The 15,022-nt window shown below is 32.5% G+C and overlaps 1 protein-coding gene across 3 annotated transcripts in view; it reads right to left on the bottom strand.

Moving 5' to 3' along the window:
- Window positions 1-908: 908 nt before the first annotated feature.
- The window catches only part of LOC117793824 (histone acetyltransferase p300), a 36,641-nt gene continuing 22,527 nt past the window's right edge, over window positions 909-15,022 (bottom strand). For 2 of the 3 annotated variants that reach the window (XM_034634248.1, XM_034634247.1), the window contains one exon: window positions 3,769-4,623. In XM_034634248.1, coding sequence (XP_034490139.1) covers window positions 3,769-4,623 — 855 coding nt within the window. Of the gene's footprint in view, window positions 4,624-15,022 lie in introns of all 3 variants that reach the window. The other variant, XM_034634246.1, reaches the window with a different exon arrangement.

Below are 15,022 nucleotides of genomic sequence, written 5' to 3'. Positions count from 1 at the left end.
TTTACATACTTTCGAATTGTTGACCTCCAACCAGCTGTGAAGACCATTTCAACAATTTTATATTGTATTTTCCCCATAATGTTATCCATACCCATTTAAAATAACCGTTTAAAAATGTATACAAAACATTTTTAAATTTCATATTTTTATTTAAATTAATTTATTTTACACTTTCAAGCAAATTATTTTGTTAATTACAGTGTGGTTCTTGTTTCTGTGTTTCATGATTGTTTCATTTTTTAACTTTTTTTTTCATAAAAAATTAATTAATTCCTATAAAAAAAAAACGATAAACAATGAAAAAAATAATAATTAAAATAATTAATAGAAAAGTAACAAATTCGCTTTTCTTCAAACATACACTTCGCACTATATTACAAGTATTATTGTAAACTTTGTGTAGATTATTAGTTTTTATTATTATTTTATCCGTATGTTGGTTTATATTTTATGTGTTGGTTGCTTTGTTTTGTTATTAAAACTAGTTTTTACTAAGGCTTGGTTTACACTTAACTTAACTTATGTTGTTCTTTTGTTGTTTGTTTACTTCATTTACATATTTGTTTTTGTTTTGTCGTTTGCTTTTAAGAAACTAAATTTTTACGCATAATAATAAACATATCAGCAACGTAGGCATTATGTCCACTTGTATTTAGAATAAATGATCATTTGCATTATAATTTACAATCCTTTCTTTACTGATCGAATCGGTTTACCATATGTATATATACACACACACACATACACAGTTATGAATTGTATATGTATGTACATAAGTAAATCTATTTATATCTGTGGCCAGTTATCCGGCTTGTTTTTAGACTAAGGCTTATAGACTATGATTTAACTCCCCATTTAGCGTAATAATTAATGCGTTTGTGTTGCTTTCTCTTTTCATTTACATATAATTGTAATCACAAATAGTTTTGGAATATGCTCTTTCTCTCTCCCTTGCTCTATCTATCTCCCATCTATCGTGCTCGCTCGCTCACACAAATTAACAGAAAAAAATGTCTTAAAAAATGAATTACCATCATTCCACCCACCCACTCTCCATACACATACACTCCATAAAAACATTGTTCATTGCTGCTGATTACAAAAGTCAGAAGAGATGCAAAAGAAGTAGCTATTTGGTTAACGCGGTTGCTTATTTTGTTGTTTTTTTTTTTTTTTGAGGACTGCACATGTGCAGTGCGCACACGATGAACTCATCGTTACAGCCACTATTAAAAGGCAGCGTCATGTTTCTGTTTCGTTTGTTTCGATATTTTTACAAGCAAAGAGCCTAAGGCAACGACGGCAGCGCCTTGGCCTCAAATGATTTTTAATGTATCCTATTTTTTTTTTTTTTGTTTTTTTTGTTTTTTTTTTGATTGTGCGGCGCCGTACGGGCGCCTAGCTGGTGGCACAGACGCAGACACCATATTGTTATAGTAAGTGGTTTTCTCTTTTTCGTTTTAATGTTGTTTGTCTCTATAAAGATAACAAACTGGGCAATTTAAAAACACATCAACCGTATAATGTATATACTATACTTTCTTTATGCAAGTTTTTGCAATGCTTAGGATCTAAACTGTTGGATTTGACTTACTATATAACAAAGTGTGTCACTACATATAATATATTATCATACATATGAAAATTTACAATTAAAGTTGCTTTTCCTGTTAACGCATTTTGAAGGCATTTTATGCGCGGTTTATAATTTGGTATGTATGTATAGTATGTATAGATAATTTACAAAATGTTCAACGCGATTTCTCTCTTTTTTTCATTATTTTTCTCTCTGCTCTTCTTTCAAGCTTCTGTACATCTTTCTCTCTCCATCTCATGGTCTGTACACGAATCTTGGGCGGCAGCAACTTTTGTTTAAAAAAAAAGAATGTGCAGATTCTGCAATGCTTATCAAAATCATCGACTACAAGTAAACTACTTACAACCTAATAATAGTGTTTGACTTACAGCTAACTCCCTACCAATAAATTGTTATTTATATATGTATATATATATATGTATGTATTTATAAGTTATATGTGTTTATAAATAGCAATTAATAAAATTAACATTATGTGTGTTTGTCTTGATATTTTAAGACAAATGTGAACGCAGCACATGGTGAAAAATTAACTAAAAACCCTTGTTCTTTAAATATGATTCTTGTTTGTTTTTCTCTCCAGCTATCACAAAATGAAATACTAAGTAAATTATGTAATGTATGTATTTACAGTTGGTGGCAAAAATTTATAAGTTTAAAAAATATCTTAAGAAATGTTACGCAAATACAACTAGCTTAAAATAAAAACAAATTACTAAACATATGTATGCAAGCTATTTCTATGTAATTAGATATCCAAATAGATCTTATTGTTTACAAATCATTTTGACTATTGCTTAAATTGTGGAGTTTGTTGGTGTTCTAATTGTTTGTCATTGATTTTTTTTTAACTATATCTACCTATTTCTGGTATATATTGTTATTGTTGTTTGTCAATTGGAAGTTACCAAAAAATGGAGCGTTATCGTGATGTTGTTAGTTTGTGAAGCATGCATACAAACATTGTACACATATTTATTGAATATATATATGAATCATGTATGCCGATCGTGATATCAATACAAAAATATTTCCATGTGTGTTCCCAATTCAAGCTCCTATAAGGAGCAGGTAATTAACTGACAACAACTTAGCTTAAAAATTGCTAGCCATAAAACACTATACACATTCTTCAACATATATAGTCTATATGCATTTGATAGTTCTGATAGTCTCAATACATTATTTTATTATTCTTTTTCTGTTTCGTTTGCTGTGTGTCTCTTGTTTAAGAATGATATTTTTTAGGCTTAAAATTAGGTACAAAAAATTCATTTTTAAAATTATAATAAATATACTTCTATAAACCATTCGGTCATTGAAATTTTTGATTTAAAAAGTCTAGGTAAAATTGCATACATTTTAGATGCATTAAATTAAATAAAGTGTATTACACATACAGATACTATAATACCATAAACAAATTTCTGTTTTTCTAAATTTGTTGTATTTGTTTGGCTTAGTTATGTTTTATTTTTTTGTAATCGCAGCATCTTTATCATTGCTTCTAATATTTTGTTTACATTTGTTTCGTATAATAAAGGAAAAATAAAATTTAACGTTTTACGTTTATAAAATCTGTAATATTTCTAGTTCTTACTGTTTCGAATGCTGTATGTATGTGTGAGTGTGACCTAATCGATTGCACTAAATATTGATAAATATGATTTGGATTAAAAGTGATAGAAAGAAAAAAATATATATATATAAATATATATGAATATTATAAGCATATGGTATGTGATACATAATAATAATTATCAAAATCAATTGCTGTCTGAGCTTTGTTCAAATCCTTAACTTATAGTGTATATATTTATGTATATAATGCATGCAGTCCTCCAGCAAGACAATATAAAGATTTTGATAACATAATCTGAGGTGCAGATCCGAAAACAGTAAACATATCTTTCTATATATAAGAAAAGTACATAATGATAAACACATGGGCTTTCCGCCAAACTTTGGATATTTAATCACAACGCAGTGGCTACATCTTCTCAGCCTAGAATCCTTAGCGCAAACCAACCGGAGAAGCATTAATACTAACGCCGGTCATCAAAAGTTGTTAGGTAATTGTGATTGTAGATGTACGGTTGAGGTTGTTTTCCAATGTTGCGAAAGATCTTGATACAATCATTGACGTTTGCATTGATGTTGTTGTTGTTGCACTAAAGCCGCTCCACAAACTTGGTTAGTTGATCAGAAGCATCAGGCATGGCGCCGCCGGCATTGCCCATGTTACCAGGATTTACGCTAACACCAACACCTACACCCACACCAACACCGCCAACTCCCACATCCTGCGGCACACCAGGTAATGGCGACTGATGATGGAGGCCGTGATTGTGCATGCCATCATGTGGTGCCTGCGGCGCTGGTGAATGGCTGCTCATCACATGATGTGGTGAAGGCTGAGCGCGCGGCGATGCAGACGGACCGCGTGGAGATGGCGCAGATCGCGGTGAGGGAGTTGGCTGCGGAGACCGTATCGGTGGTGAGGACCGCGCCGATTGCATCAGCTGCTGCTGCAGTGCATGCGGTGTTGGCGGGCCCATCATATTGGCGCCCGGTCCACCACCGACACCTGGCAGTGTGTTCTGTGAGTTGGCATTATTTACGCCTCCACCACCAGTGGCCACAACCTGCATCATTTGTTGCTGTTGCTGCAAAGGTTGTTGCTGCTGCATGCCTGGTTGCATAACACCCATCTGTTGTTGCGATCCGGGCTTGATACCAGCACCACTTCCGGCCTGTTGCTGTTGCAGCATGTTGGATGCTGCAGCATTTGCCATGGAGTACTGTTCAGAGCCGGATCCCGCCGTACCATTGCCACCGACAGCAGTGCCGGCTACAGGTACACCACTAACAGATCCAGCGCCGCCGGGATTAAAGTTGCCAGTTGTACCGCCCGGGAACTGCTGACCGGGGCCGCCGATGTGTGGGCCACGTTGACGTTGAGGATACGGTGGTGGATATTGATTCAATGGCATGTAGCGCATCTTATTCCAGTTTTGATTGGTCACCTATTCGAAAGAGACAGCACATTATAAAAAAAGCATTATTTAAAAAGGGAGCAAGTAACTAACAAAGCACACTGGTTCAAACCGCGAAATTTTTTCATAAAGTCGAAAAATGCAGATATCAAGTTGAATCTTGGCATATTTAATAAATAAAGTAAGCAAAATATGTAAACAAAATTTGGAGTTAATTTGACCACTCCTACCCTGACCGCCCATATAAGATCACATTAAGAATACGTAATCTTAATGTAAAAAGAAAATTGCCATGGAAATTGAGGTTTTAATTAATTCTGTTAACGTAAAATAGTCATAAATATGAAAACATATAAATATTAAGTGAATTATGACTAATTTTTAGGTGGTCAAAACTACATATATATTCGGGTATTGTCGATTAAACGATGAGAGTCGTTGCATGAGAGAACTCAAGCTTATATGCAAATTGAAAGTACCAAAAAAGCCGCAAAACGCATTGCAAACATTAATTAAAAGACACTGTACTTTATTTTAACATACATTACAGATCGCAGAAACCCGCAGAAAGCTAGTTTTTACTCCACAGAAAATGACAAATAGCAATTGTTAAAGCGAGCGTCAGACGAGGATTTTTTCACCGACACTTTTTACTAAAAAGCCGTCGGTGTCGTGTGGACACACAACATTGTAAAGGGTCGGTTTAAACCCGACGCTCACCGATGGAAATAGTCCTATTCCATCGGTTTTTTCGTCGGTCAACTCAAGCCACTTATATGCATACAGAAATGATGAGTGCTGCCAGATTTTATGAGAAATTAATTGATGACATCTCTATTTTCACGCCAATTTTATCAATGCAAACAGCTGACTAAACACCTGACTTTGAAGAAAACACCTGTACGGTTGCAGTAATACCGAAAATAATTATCAATTGTTCATAGATAAAGTATTTACTTTGATTATGTTATACTAAAATTTTGTTTTATTACCATGAAATTTTTTACTTTATGCCAAATATTTCGTGATTTGACCCAGTGTGCAGATATAAATTTGGTCTGTGCCAGATCGAGCACATATGTACATATCTAAACACATGCAAAGCTACGTATTTACATGCGATTGTCACCAATACAATACACCAATACAAAAAAAATCTTAAAATACGAAGAATTATAAGAATATTTCGGCAATGAACTATGTTTCTAAAATTATTTCCTAGCAACTGCTGAGAAGCATAAGAACTGTGGATTTTTCGACCAATTGTTCCTATAGCAGCTATATAATATTGTGTACCGGACCGACCTAAGAGTCCAAAAGTGATCAAATCAACCGATTTTATACCAGATACTTTTATTGTGAAATTGGTGGGAAACATTGCAAGCTTTAATTTTGTGGTTTGGCATAAGTGAATAGAAAAGTGGTTAGTTGTACTATGGAAAACGTTAGGTTGTTATTTGATTACGACTGTTTTTGTAAAATTAAACAGATCCTTTTTAAAATTCAAGACACTTTTGTTCAAATATTTAATGAGTAAACTTCTTCAAATATGAAATATTCTGAAACCCGGACACAAATTTGTTGTTTCTGAAATCCGGTCACATTAAAGTTTTTGTACGTAAGAAAAGAATAAAAGTAGCAAGAGTATGTGCAAGGGAAGGCACTTTAACTGCATTTTTCATTCTTTTGAGAACTATCAGGCTTGTTCCTGTTTTTACTTTCGGCTAGGTTTTGCGGAAATGAATTTCCTTTACCTCTTCGGGTTTTCACTTTCGGCCAGATTTTGCGGAATGAGTTTACTTCACATTGAGCCACTGAGTTCTAATTCGGTAGAGACAAATGGATGAATTTGGCATGCTTAGAATAAAATTAAAGTGAAACCAAAATGTTAATAAAATACTTGAGTATATTCGGTACAATTTTGCATCATCGGATAAATTATACAATTTTTATTTCATTTTTAAATTAACTAAAAGTAATCACACCTCAATTCTAACCTAATACATTTGTCAGATTTGCTTATCCTGTTCTAATTTCCGAAAGAATTTGTGAAAACATATGGGTAATTCAGTAGGGCTGCCTTATATGTGCAGAAACGAGTACATTTTTCGGTACATATTTTGAACAACAATTTAAGTGCTTTCACAATAGCGTAATACAAAATGAAGCAATTGACACTTTTTAAAAGGCTTATTTGGACAAAATTGGGATTAATTAAATGGAACCAAAACATATTAGTTTTGTAATCAAACATTGTATCGGAGCTGACAACTATGTAACAAAAAAATTCTATACCCTAAAATTAGTCAACATTATTGTTTGCCACACAAAGCTTAAAAACCAGTGCTAATGCTTCAAAATCATTTTTAAATGTTTCATATACTGGAGGGAATGGATTTTAAATTGCAACAATGTAATTTCAACAATAAGCTCATTTGCTCTGAAAATTTTCCATCACTGCTCTGCCGAAAAATATGCAGCACTAAATCGGGCTAAAAAATTTCAGGGAAATTTGGGTCAAATTATCGGAATGAATTTCGTAAAATATAAATGAAAACCGGAACAGGCATGGGTCGTTATTTCAACATTGGCAGGTTTTTTAAATCAGTTACCACTTCTTTACTCGTGATGGATCAGAAATTAGTACCTGGCCATTGACTTGATACCTTATTATACAAATCAGCCTACTACCGTTTTTTAGCAAACAATTATTATCAGGTTTCATACTATTTGATCAAAATTTAGAGATAGAATTTACAATGGTTACAATTTAAAAACCATTCCCCCTAGTATCAGAAAAATTTTAAAATTATCTGAAAGTATTAGCACTGATTTTTAAGCTTCGTATGGCAAACAATAATGTTGCCTAATTTTAGGGTTCAGAAATTTTTTTTACAGAGTTGTCAGCTCCGATACAATGTTTGATTACAAAACTGATATATTTTGTTTCCATTTAATTAAACCCAATTTTGTCCAAATTAGCCTTTAAAAAGTGTAGAATTGTATTTTGTATTACGCTATAGTGAAAGCACTCAAAATGTTGTTCAAAATATGTATCGAAAGATTTACTCGTTTCTGCACATACAAGGGCAGCTCTACTAAATTACCCATTTATTTTCACAAATACTTTCGGAAATTAGAACAGGTTGAACATGATTGTAAAAAACATTTTTTGTAAAATAACAAAAATATTATATTTCCGCTGACCGCTGTTGTAAATGGACTTTGGGAAAATCGCCATAGTTGGCGAAGGATTAAAGCTAGATTTGGTCGAATAAAAGCCAAATTTGGCGGGAAAAGGCATAAAAAGACATATTATGTGAATTTTGTTGAGATAGCTCAAAAAACAAAAAAGTTTTTCATACTAAAGGTTAATTTAGACCCGATTTTTCCTATGACAGCAATATATATAGTCATCACATTTTAAGAAAATTTTGTCAGAGTGTAACAAATTGTAAATAAGACATATTTTATGAGTTTGGTTGAGATAGCTCAAAAAAACAAAATAGTTCTTCAAACGAAAAGTTAATTTGAACCCGATTGTTCCTATGACAGCTATATGATATAGTAAACCGATTTTAACCAAATGTGGCCAGCATGTTAAATACAGTAAACATCATATCGACTTCTTTTTGCGAAAGTATCGTATGTTAGATTTTGTCCAAAATCCACTTTTTGATGCAATTTTGTTTAAAAACTCCAATCTCATCGCATGGTAAAATATTATAGCGGAAATTTAATTTAATTTTATCGTATGTGAGTCTTTTTTTCGAATAAGCAGAAAATTATCGTATGTTCCATACAAAATATACAGAAAATTTATTTTGAAGACCAAAGATGAATGTTAACTTTTTTGGCTCATTTTCTCTAACACATTTGTTTAATTTTCAGCCAATTCTATTACTTGTTTTCATCGCATAACGAATGAATTGAAATTAATCATACCGGTTTTAAAATGTAAAAAATATTTTCCAATTTAACCCTACCAAAAAGGTTGAAGAAAATTTTGAACGAGCTGTGTACTGGTACTTATAAAAAATGGCCTTTCACAATCGAAATTATTGACCAATTCATCTGCAATTTCAATAAAACCAATTTAAGCAATTAAGACTTTAACCATAAACTAAGACCCTTTAAATTAGGTATTTCTAAATTTGGAAGCGATGACTTCACCCTAGCCTGAGAAAGCTAAAACTGTAGGAGCCGGTTTTTCAATGGATGCCTTCACCAGGTACGTTTGCTCCCTGATCATTTTTGTGATACCTCTGATACTTCTGGTGAACGGGACTGATACCGTATCATGATACCAAATTTTGTGTATCATGATACCTGAGCATGTATCATAAAAAAATTCTGCTACTTGTGCTACTTTTCTGCTCCGGTCAGCAATACATGAAATGTTTATCGAAAGTTTTCTTTGCTATCAATGTGCAACCGCAGCAGCAGTTTTTCAATAACATACAATCAATATTAATTTATCAGATCGTTTTAATTTAATTTCCTAACTGCGCTGTTCATTACTTATATTATCGATAACTCGTTTATCAGCTGTTGCCAGAAATATGTATCAAAGCGTTCACCAGGAAGTATCACAAGTATAAAATTTTTGTGATACTTGATCCGAGAGCATGTTGCCTGGTGAACGCACCTAATGTCTCCTTAAATTGTATTAAATAGATATAATAAAGTTTGACATTAAATTCTATACATTTTAGATTACAATATCTCTGCTATAGTTATCAAACCCCTTAAATAGACATTGAAAAACCGACCCTTTAACTATCAGAGACCCTGAATTTGACCGCCTTGCAATTTGTTGCACAATAAAATTGTATCAGCTAAGTTGTGTGATACTTTCATCCGCCTAGGTCTTATGGTTTGGGCTGTGCAATGATCAGTGAGTCTGTCAGTGAATAAGTGAGTTAGGACGAAGGTTATGTATATAGAATTGGTTTTTTTTTTTTTTTTTTGTGAAGCGAAATTATACCGGTTTTTTAAAACGGAATTATATATAAAACCTGTAACCGTTAAGAGAGCGATATTCAAAGATTTTGAGTAACATATAACCGAAAACCAAAATGCAAACATAACCGAAATCGTAACTGAAACCGATATTCGTTTCAGGTTGATACCCTGGTATTTTAAGAATAATGTTAGCGCAGGTAGATCACTACTTTTGCATGTCAAAGCATTGCAATAAGATATATCTGTGTAAAAAGTTATACACAATGATATACAATTACTATTAGTAAATACAGAGGTATGGACAAGTTTCAATTTTGTTAGATATTTCTCGGAATTTTAAAGTAAATAAAATTTTCATTATAACAAAAAATCATAATTTTCTTCACTTACATAATGTAGATAAAATAGAATGATTTTATTGAACAAGTTTGTATTTAACAGGGACCGTAATCATTACAAGTTTTATTTTATAATTTAAAATTTAATTATTATAAATTGATTTTTACGATTTGCTTCACAAATAATCATTATATTTGATCCAAAAAAAACTCAAAAATAATGATTATAAATGATTTATATTTTTTTCGCTCAAAACAAAACTCAACAATAGTTTATGGCTTCTCTGTTAAACTTTTCGCCGATATGAAAGATTATTAAAGATTTTTACTTGCGATAAATCTTGCCGAAAGTGAAAACCGGAACAGGCCTGATAGAATAAGTGTTTTTTTTTCTCATCATGACCTGGTGAGAGTTACAATCAGACTGTTAGTAGAATATTTTGGAAAAAACAACGTCTCAATTCACACTGCAAGGGTGGTAAAACAGAGAATCGGAAACCAAAATGTGATTTTGCTTGAGTGGCTAGAGAGAGACATCTCAAAATACTAACAAAACAACTCACATGTATTTTCTTCTAGCACTTTTTATGAAATTTTTATTGGTCACACTAATTTGGGCTTGGGCTTTTTGGAAAGGTGGGATTATCCAAACTGTATTCCGTATTTTAATAGGTCGATTCTAGCGAGAGATATATTTTGTTAAACATGGAGACCACCAAAGAAAATAAAGGCGAAAATGCAAGCAAGGCGACTGATATTTATAACGATGTTTATCGTCCCGATACTGTCTCGGCTAAAAATGCGCAAATTTGGTTTCGATGGTTCCATTCTGAAAATTACGACGTTGAAGATGGCCCTCGACCGGTAGATAATTGCAATAAGATCGTGGAGACACCTGAAGCAGACCAGCATGTCAGTAGTCATAGCATCGCCTAAGAGTTTAACCTTGACCACAAAACAGTTTTAAGCCATTTACAAGAAGCTGGATTTGAAAAGGAGCTCGAAGTAAGGGTACCTCACGAACTGCCCAAAAAACGTAAAATGGTCGAAATTTCCATCTGCGAATTCTTACATAAAATGAATGAAATTGATCCATTTAATAAACAATTGTCAACAATTAGACCGCAATTGACCGGAAGCGACCAGAATTGGCCAACAGAAAAGGTATAGCGTTCCATCAGGACAACGCTAAACCATACACATCTATAATGACAAGCACCAAACTTAGGGAGCTTAGGGAGGAAGCTTAATGCATCCACTACACTGGTCGGCATATTAATTTTGACAAAACTTAAATTAAATCTACTCATAATTTGAACTAACTTTATGAACATTTAAATCCTCTTTTAATGATACAAAATTTTCCTTAACCCATTAAGTACCCATTGAAAATGTTGAGCTTATGTCGACGTAGAATGTAGTCAAATTTAGAAACTTTTTTTTCTCGGATTTAAAAAAAAAGTGTTTTGATGCAAAAAGTTTCTTCAAACAATTCTAATAGTTACAACAAGATGAATTTTTGAAAAATCTCTTTGTTTATATTTTTTTTAAATTGCTTAAAATGACTGAAAATTACTATTTTAGCCACTTTTACCTCTTTTTCATACAAATTTTTTTTGAGAATATCTCATTCAAGAAATCATAAAAAATATAAGCAAAGAGATTTTTAAAAAAAAAATATTTTTGCAGTCACTATTAGAAATTGAGGACTGTGAAACTATATTGGTCCAGATTTTTAACAGCAAAGGTCAAAGCTTCTTTAAGAGTGGAATTCTAAAACTATTCTTAAAATGGCAACAAGTCATCTAACAAAACGGGACATATTTGAGTTAAATCGTTATAAAATAACTTTGAAAATAGGGCATACAAAATGGATAACTATTTTCCCAACCTAATAAAATATTTTAAATTTTTTGTTCATAGAAAAATATTTGATATAACATTATTTATACAGTTTGGCACACTCTCTACCATATTCTCAATTATCTCTTTTAGAATTCGATTCCATACCGCTTGTACCCGACTTCACAGGTCGACCATGTCGGATGGAGTTGATTTATACTGTTTAAGCCGTCGTTTCACGTTTGACCAAAGATTTTCAATCGGATCGAGGAAGGTAGTTTGCTCTGGCCATTGTAAAATTTTCCTGTTCGAGATCTATTTGCATAAATAACGTTAGCGCCATTTTTCCAAAATTTGTTTTTGATGCATTTGTGTTCATAATAGTGATGTAAAAATATAGCGAAATATCGACAACTCAATTTTCGCTTAAGCGATTATAGAGTACTACAACTCGATGATTTTATTGACGATCTATCGAGTTGGTTAAATCGATTTCCATGAAAAATCGACAACACTCTGGGGATTGTTCAACGTAGTTAATTTGTAGAATTGAGTTTGGTCGTTCAATTTTTGTTGAACGACCGTAATAAATAACCTACCAAATTGCCAAAGTTTGAACAAAACATGAAAACGATGCAAGAAAAATAAGATTTCTAATAAAAGTACGCGTGTATTTTGTGATTACAATTCCGTTTTCAAATTAAAATTTTTTTTTTTAAAAAACTCGATGTTTACAACTGGATCTACTATTTTCCGATATATCGATAACTCGATACTTATTTTTGGCGATTTTCTATTTCGATATAAAAATCGATCTCAAGTTTGGACTTACATTACTAGTTCATAATTACCAACCGCATCTGAACCAAAAATATTAAATTTTAATTTTATATATTTACGGAGATATTGGCCTGTCAATTATAACGTAAGCGACAGACGGCATACGAAACACGACACATGATAACTCAAAAAAAAAAAACTCTCCTGTAAAATTTGCTTTTTGGCGCTTACTTTATTTATGCAAATATTGCTCGATATGATCACTGCGGACGGCAGTTCGCGTTAGTGACGAAAGCAGCACGAAGGGTGCGAAAGGCGACTAACTATATATACAGCTAAGTTGGAAAATTTGCTACGACTGTCCGATCAGATCGAGTTATATACCGATCGACAGGTTTAGTTCTAACTTACAAAATGGCGTACTAAAACTTTTTCTAACCAACCTGGGTCATGAGATACGGGGGTGTAAGTGGGAGGGGAAAAATTTTGATAATTGCAGCTTATGGGGCTGTTGAAGCTTTTTGGTAAAATTTTTTATTTTTTTAAAATTCTACTTAAAAATACGCGTCGATTGATACCTCAATCACCCAAATCCGATAACTGGTTCAAAAGATAAATAAATTTGAAAAATTTAGTGGACTTCTCAAAATGAAATGAAAAGTCAGTTTGTTTGTCTGTTTGTCTGTTTGCATCAAAGCGCTAAAGAAGCTAAAATGTAATGATGGGGATTTATTCCTTTTCGGAAATCTAGAAATGTTTGTTCTACGACTTTTTGAAAAAACCGCTAGTTTAGCGGGAAAACGCTAAATCCTCAACAGATTCCAAACCATAAAAGCTACCGATATGTTCTATATATCATTGAAAAGGTGTGATTGAGGGCTCTTATGTGTACCTTTAGACTTTATTTCTAAAGTACTCAGGTAAAATTTTACAGGTGAAGTAAAGTTTTTTAGCTTACATTTTGGCTATTTCTGACAAAACGGCTCTAACGATTTCTGTTAAATTTTAATATGTTGTAATACGTACAATTTAGCGTTTTTTGGTATATGAAACATTAATTTTGGTTGAGTGGTTTGGAAGGTATTACCTGTTAAGTGAATAAATACATATTTCTATCGGTCGAAAATCACGTTTTAGTACGAACAACTTTTTGGTTTTATGAGATATCTCAACCAAACTGATACAATATGCATTTAACTTGGTTTTATATATCCTGACCACAGTTGGTTCAAATCGAACCACTATATCATATAGATCTATTTAATGTGATTATTATTCAAATTAAACATAAAAATCAAATTTATTTTAAAAAACAATAATTACATGTTAACAAGATAGTTGAATTTTATACTTGATTAAACATTATACAGTGGTCGGCATATTTATTTTGACAAAACGTAAAGTTAAATCTACTTATAATTTGAACTTACTTTATGAAGTTTAAGCATCAATGAAAAGGTCATTTAAATCCTGTTTTAATGATACAAGTTTTTCCTTAACCCATTAAGTACCCATTGAAAATTTTGAATTTATGTCGACGTAGAATTTAGTCAAATTTTAAAACTTTTTTTCTCGGGCTTAAACAAAAAATGTTTTGATGCAAAAACAATTCTAATGGTGACTACAAAAATAATTTTTCATTTTTTATAATTTTGTGTATGGGATGATCTCAGAAAGCTTTTGTATGAAAAGGAGGAAAAAGTGGCTAAAATAGGCATTTTTAGCAATATTAAACAAGATTTTGGTAAAAAAAAAAAATTTGTCAATTGGGCCACGCCTTAACTTCCCGCACCTGATTTTGTACAACCAAAATTAAATTTTTTAATGTAATTTATTCGAAAAGGAGCAAAAAGGGATAATTACATTATAGACTATGGACTTAAACAAATAAATTGTCATCTTAAGTTGCTCGCACGACCGTGCAGCACAAAAGTAATAGTCCACGGAACACTACTTTCGTTCGATTTTTCATAAAAAGTATAGTCAAAATATCAGTGGACAACAGCAACACAACACATATATATTTACTTATGGCATTAGATATACATTTTAAACCCCCCAAAAATATTTTACCCCATCAAACTTATTTAATTTTATAAGTTTTGCTTGTTTATTAGAATTTTAAGGTCCCCATGAACTTTGGTGCAAATACATAGCCGCACCCAGTTCTTTCAGTTAACGCATAGAAAGAGTGGAGATTACCGTTTGAAAGAGCATTAAAAATAAGGGAAAAGAGATAATGAGCATCATGGAAACTTTTACCGCCACACAGTCTACCAGACTTTTTATATCGCTTAGGGACAGATCTTCCCCTGACTTACTTACTGCCAATTTCAGCGTCATAGGATTATCCTTCTTGGTGTTTTTGGCATAAATCCTTTAGGTCAGCAACGCCCACAAGTTATTCATTGGTTTTCTGTCCAGAAATCATACAGACCACTCCAAAAATAAAATTTAAGCCAAGAACATGTTACACAGCTAACGTGCATGAACGAGGTGCTCTT

Source organism: Drosophila innubila, chromosome X (genome assembly GCF_004354385.1).
Source record: "Drosophila innubila isolate TH190305 chromosome X, UK_Dinn_1.0, whole genome shotgun sequence".
Lineage (NCBI taxonomy): Eukaryota > Metazoa > Arthropoda > Insecta > Diptera > Drosophilidae > Drosophila > Drosophila innubila.
Note: the sequence above shows the minus strand (reverse complement) of the source record. Positions and strands in the feature narration are given on the sequence as shown.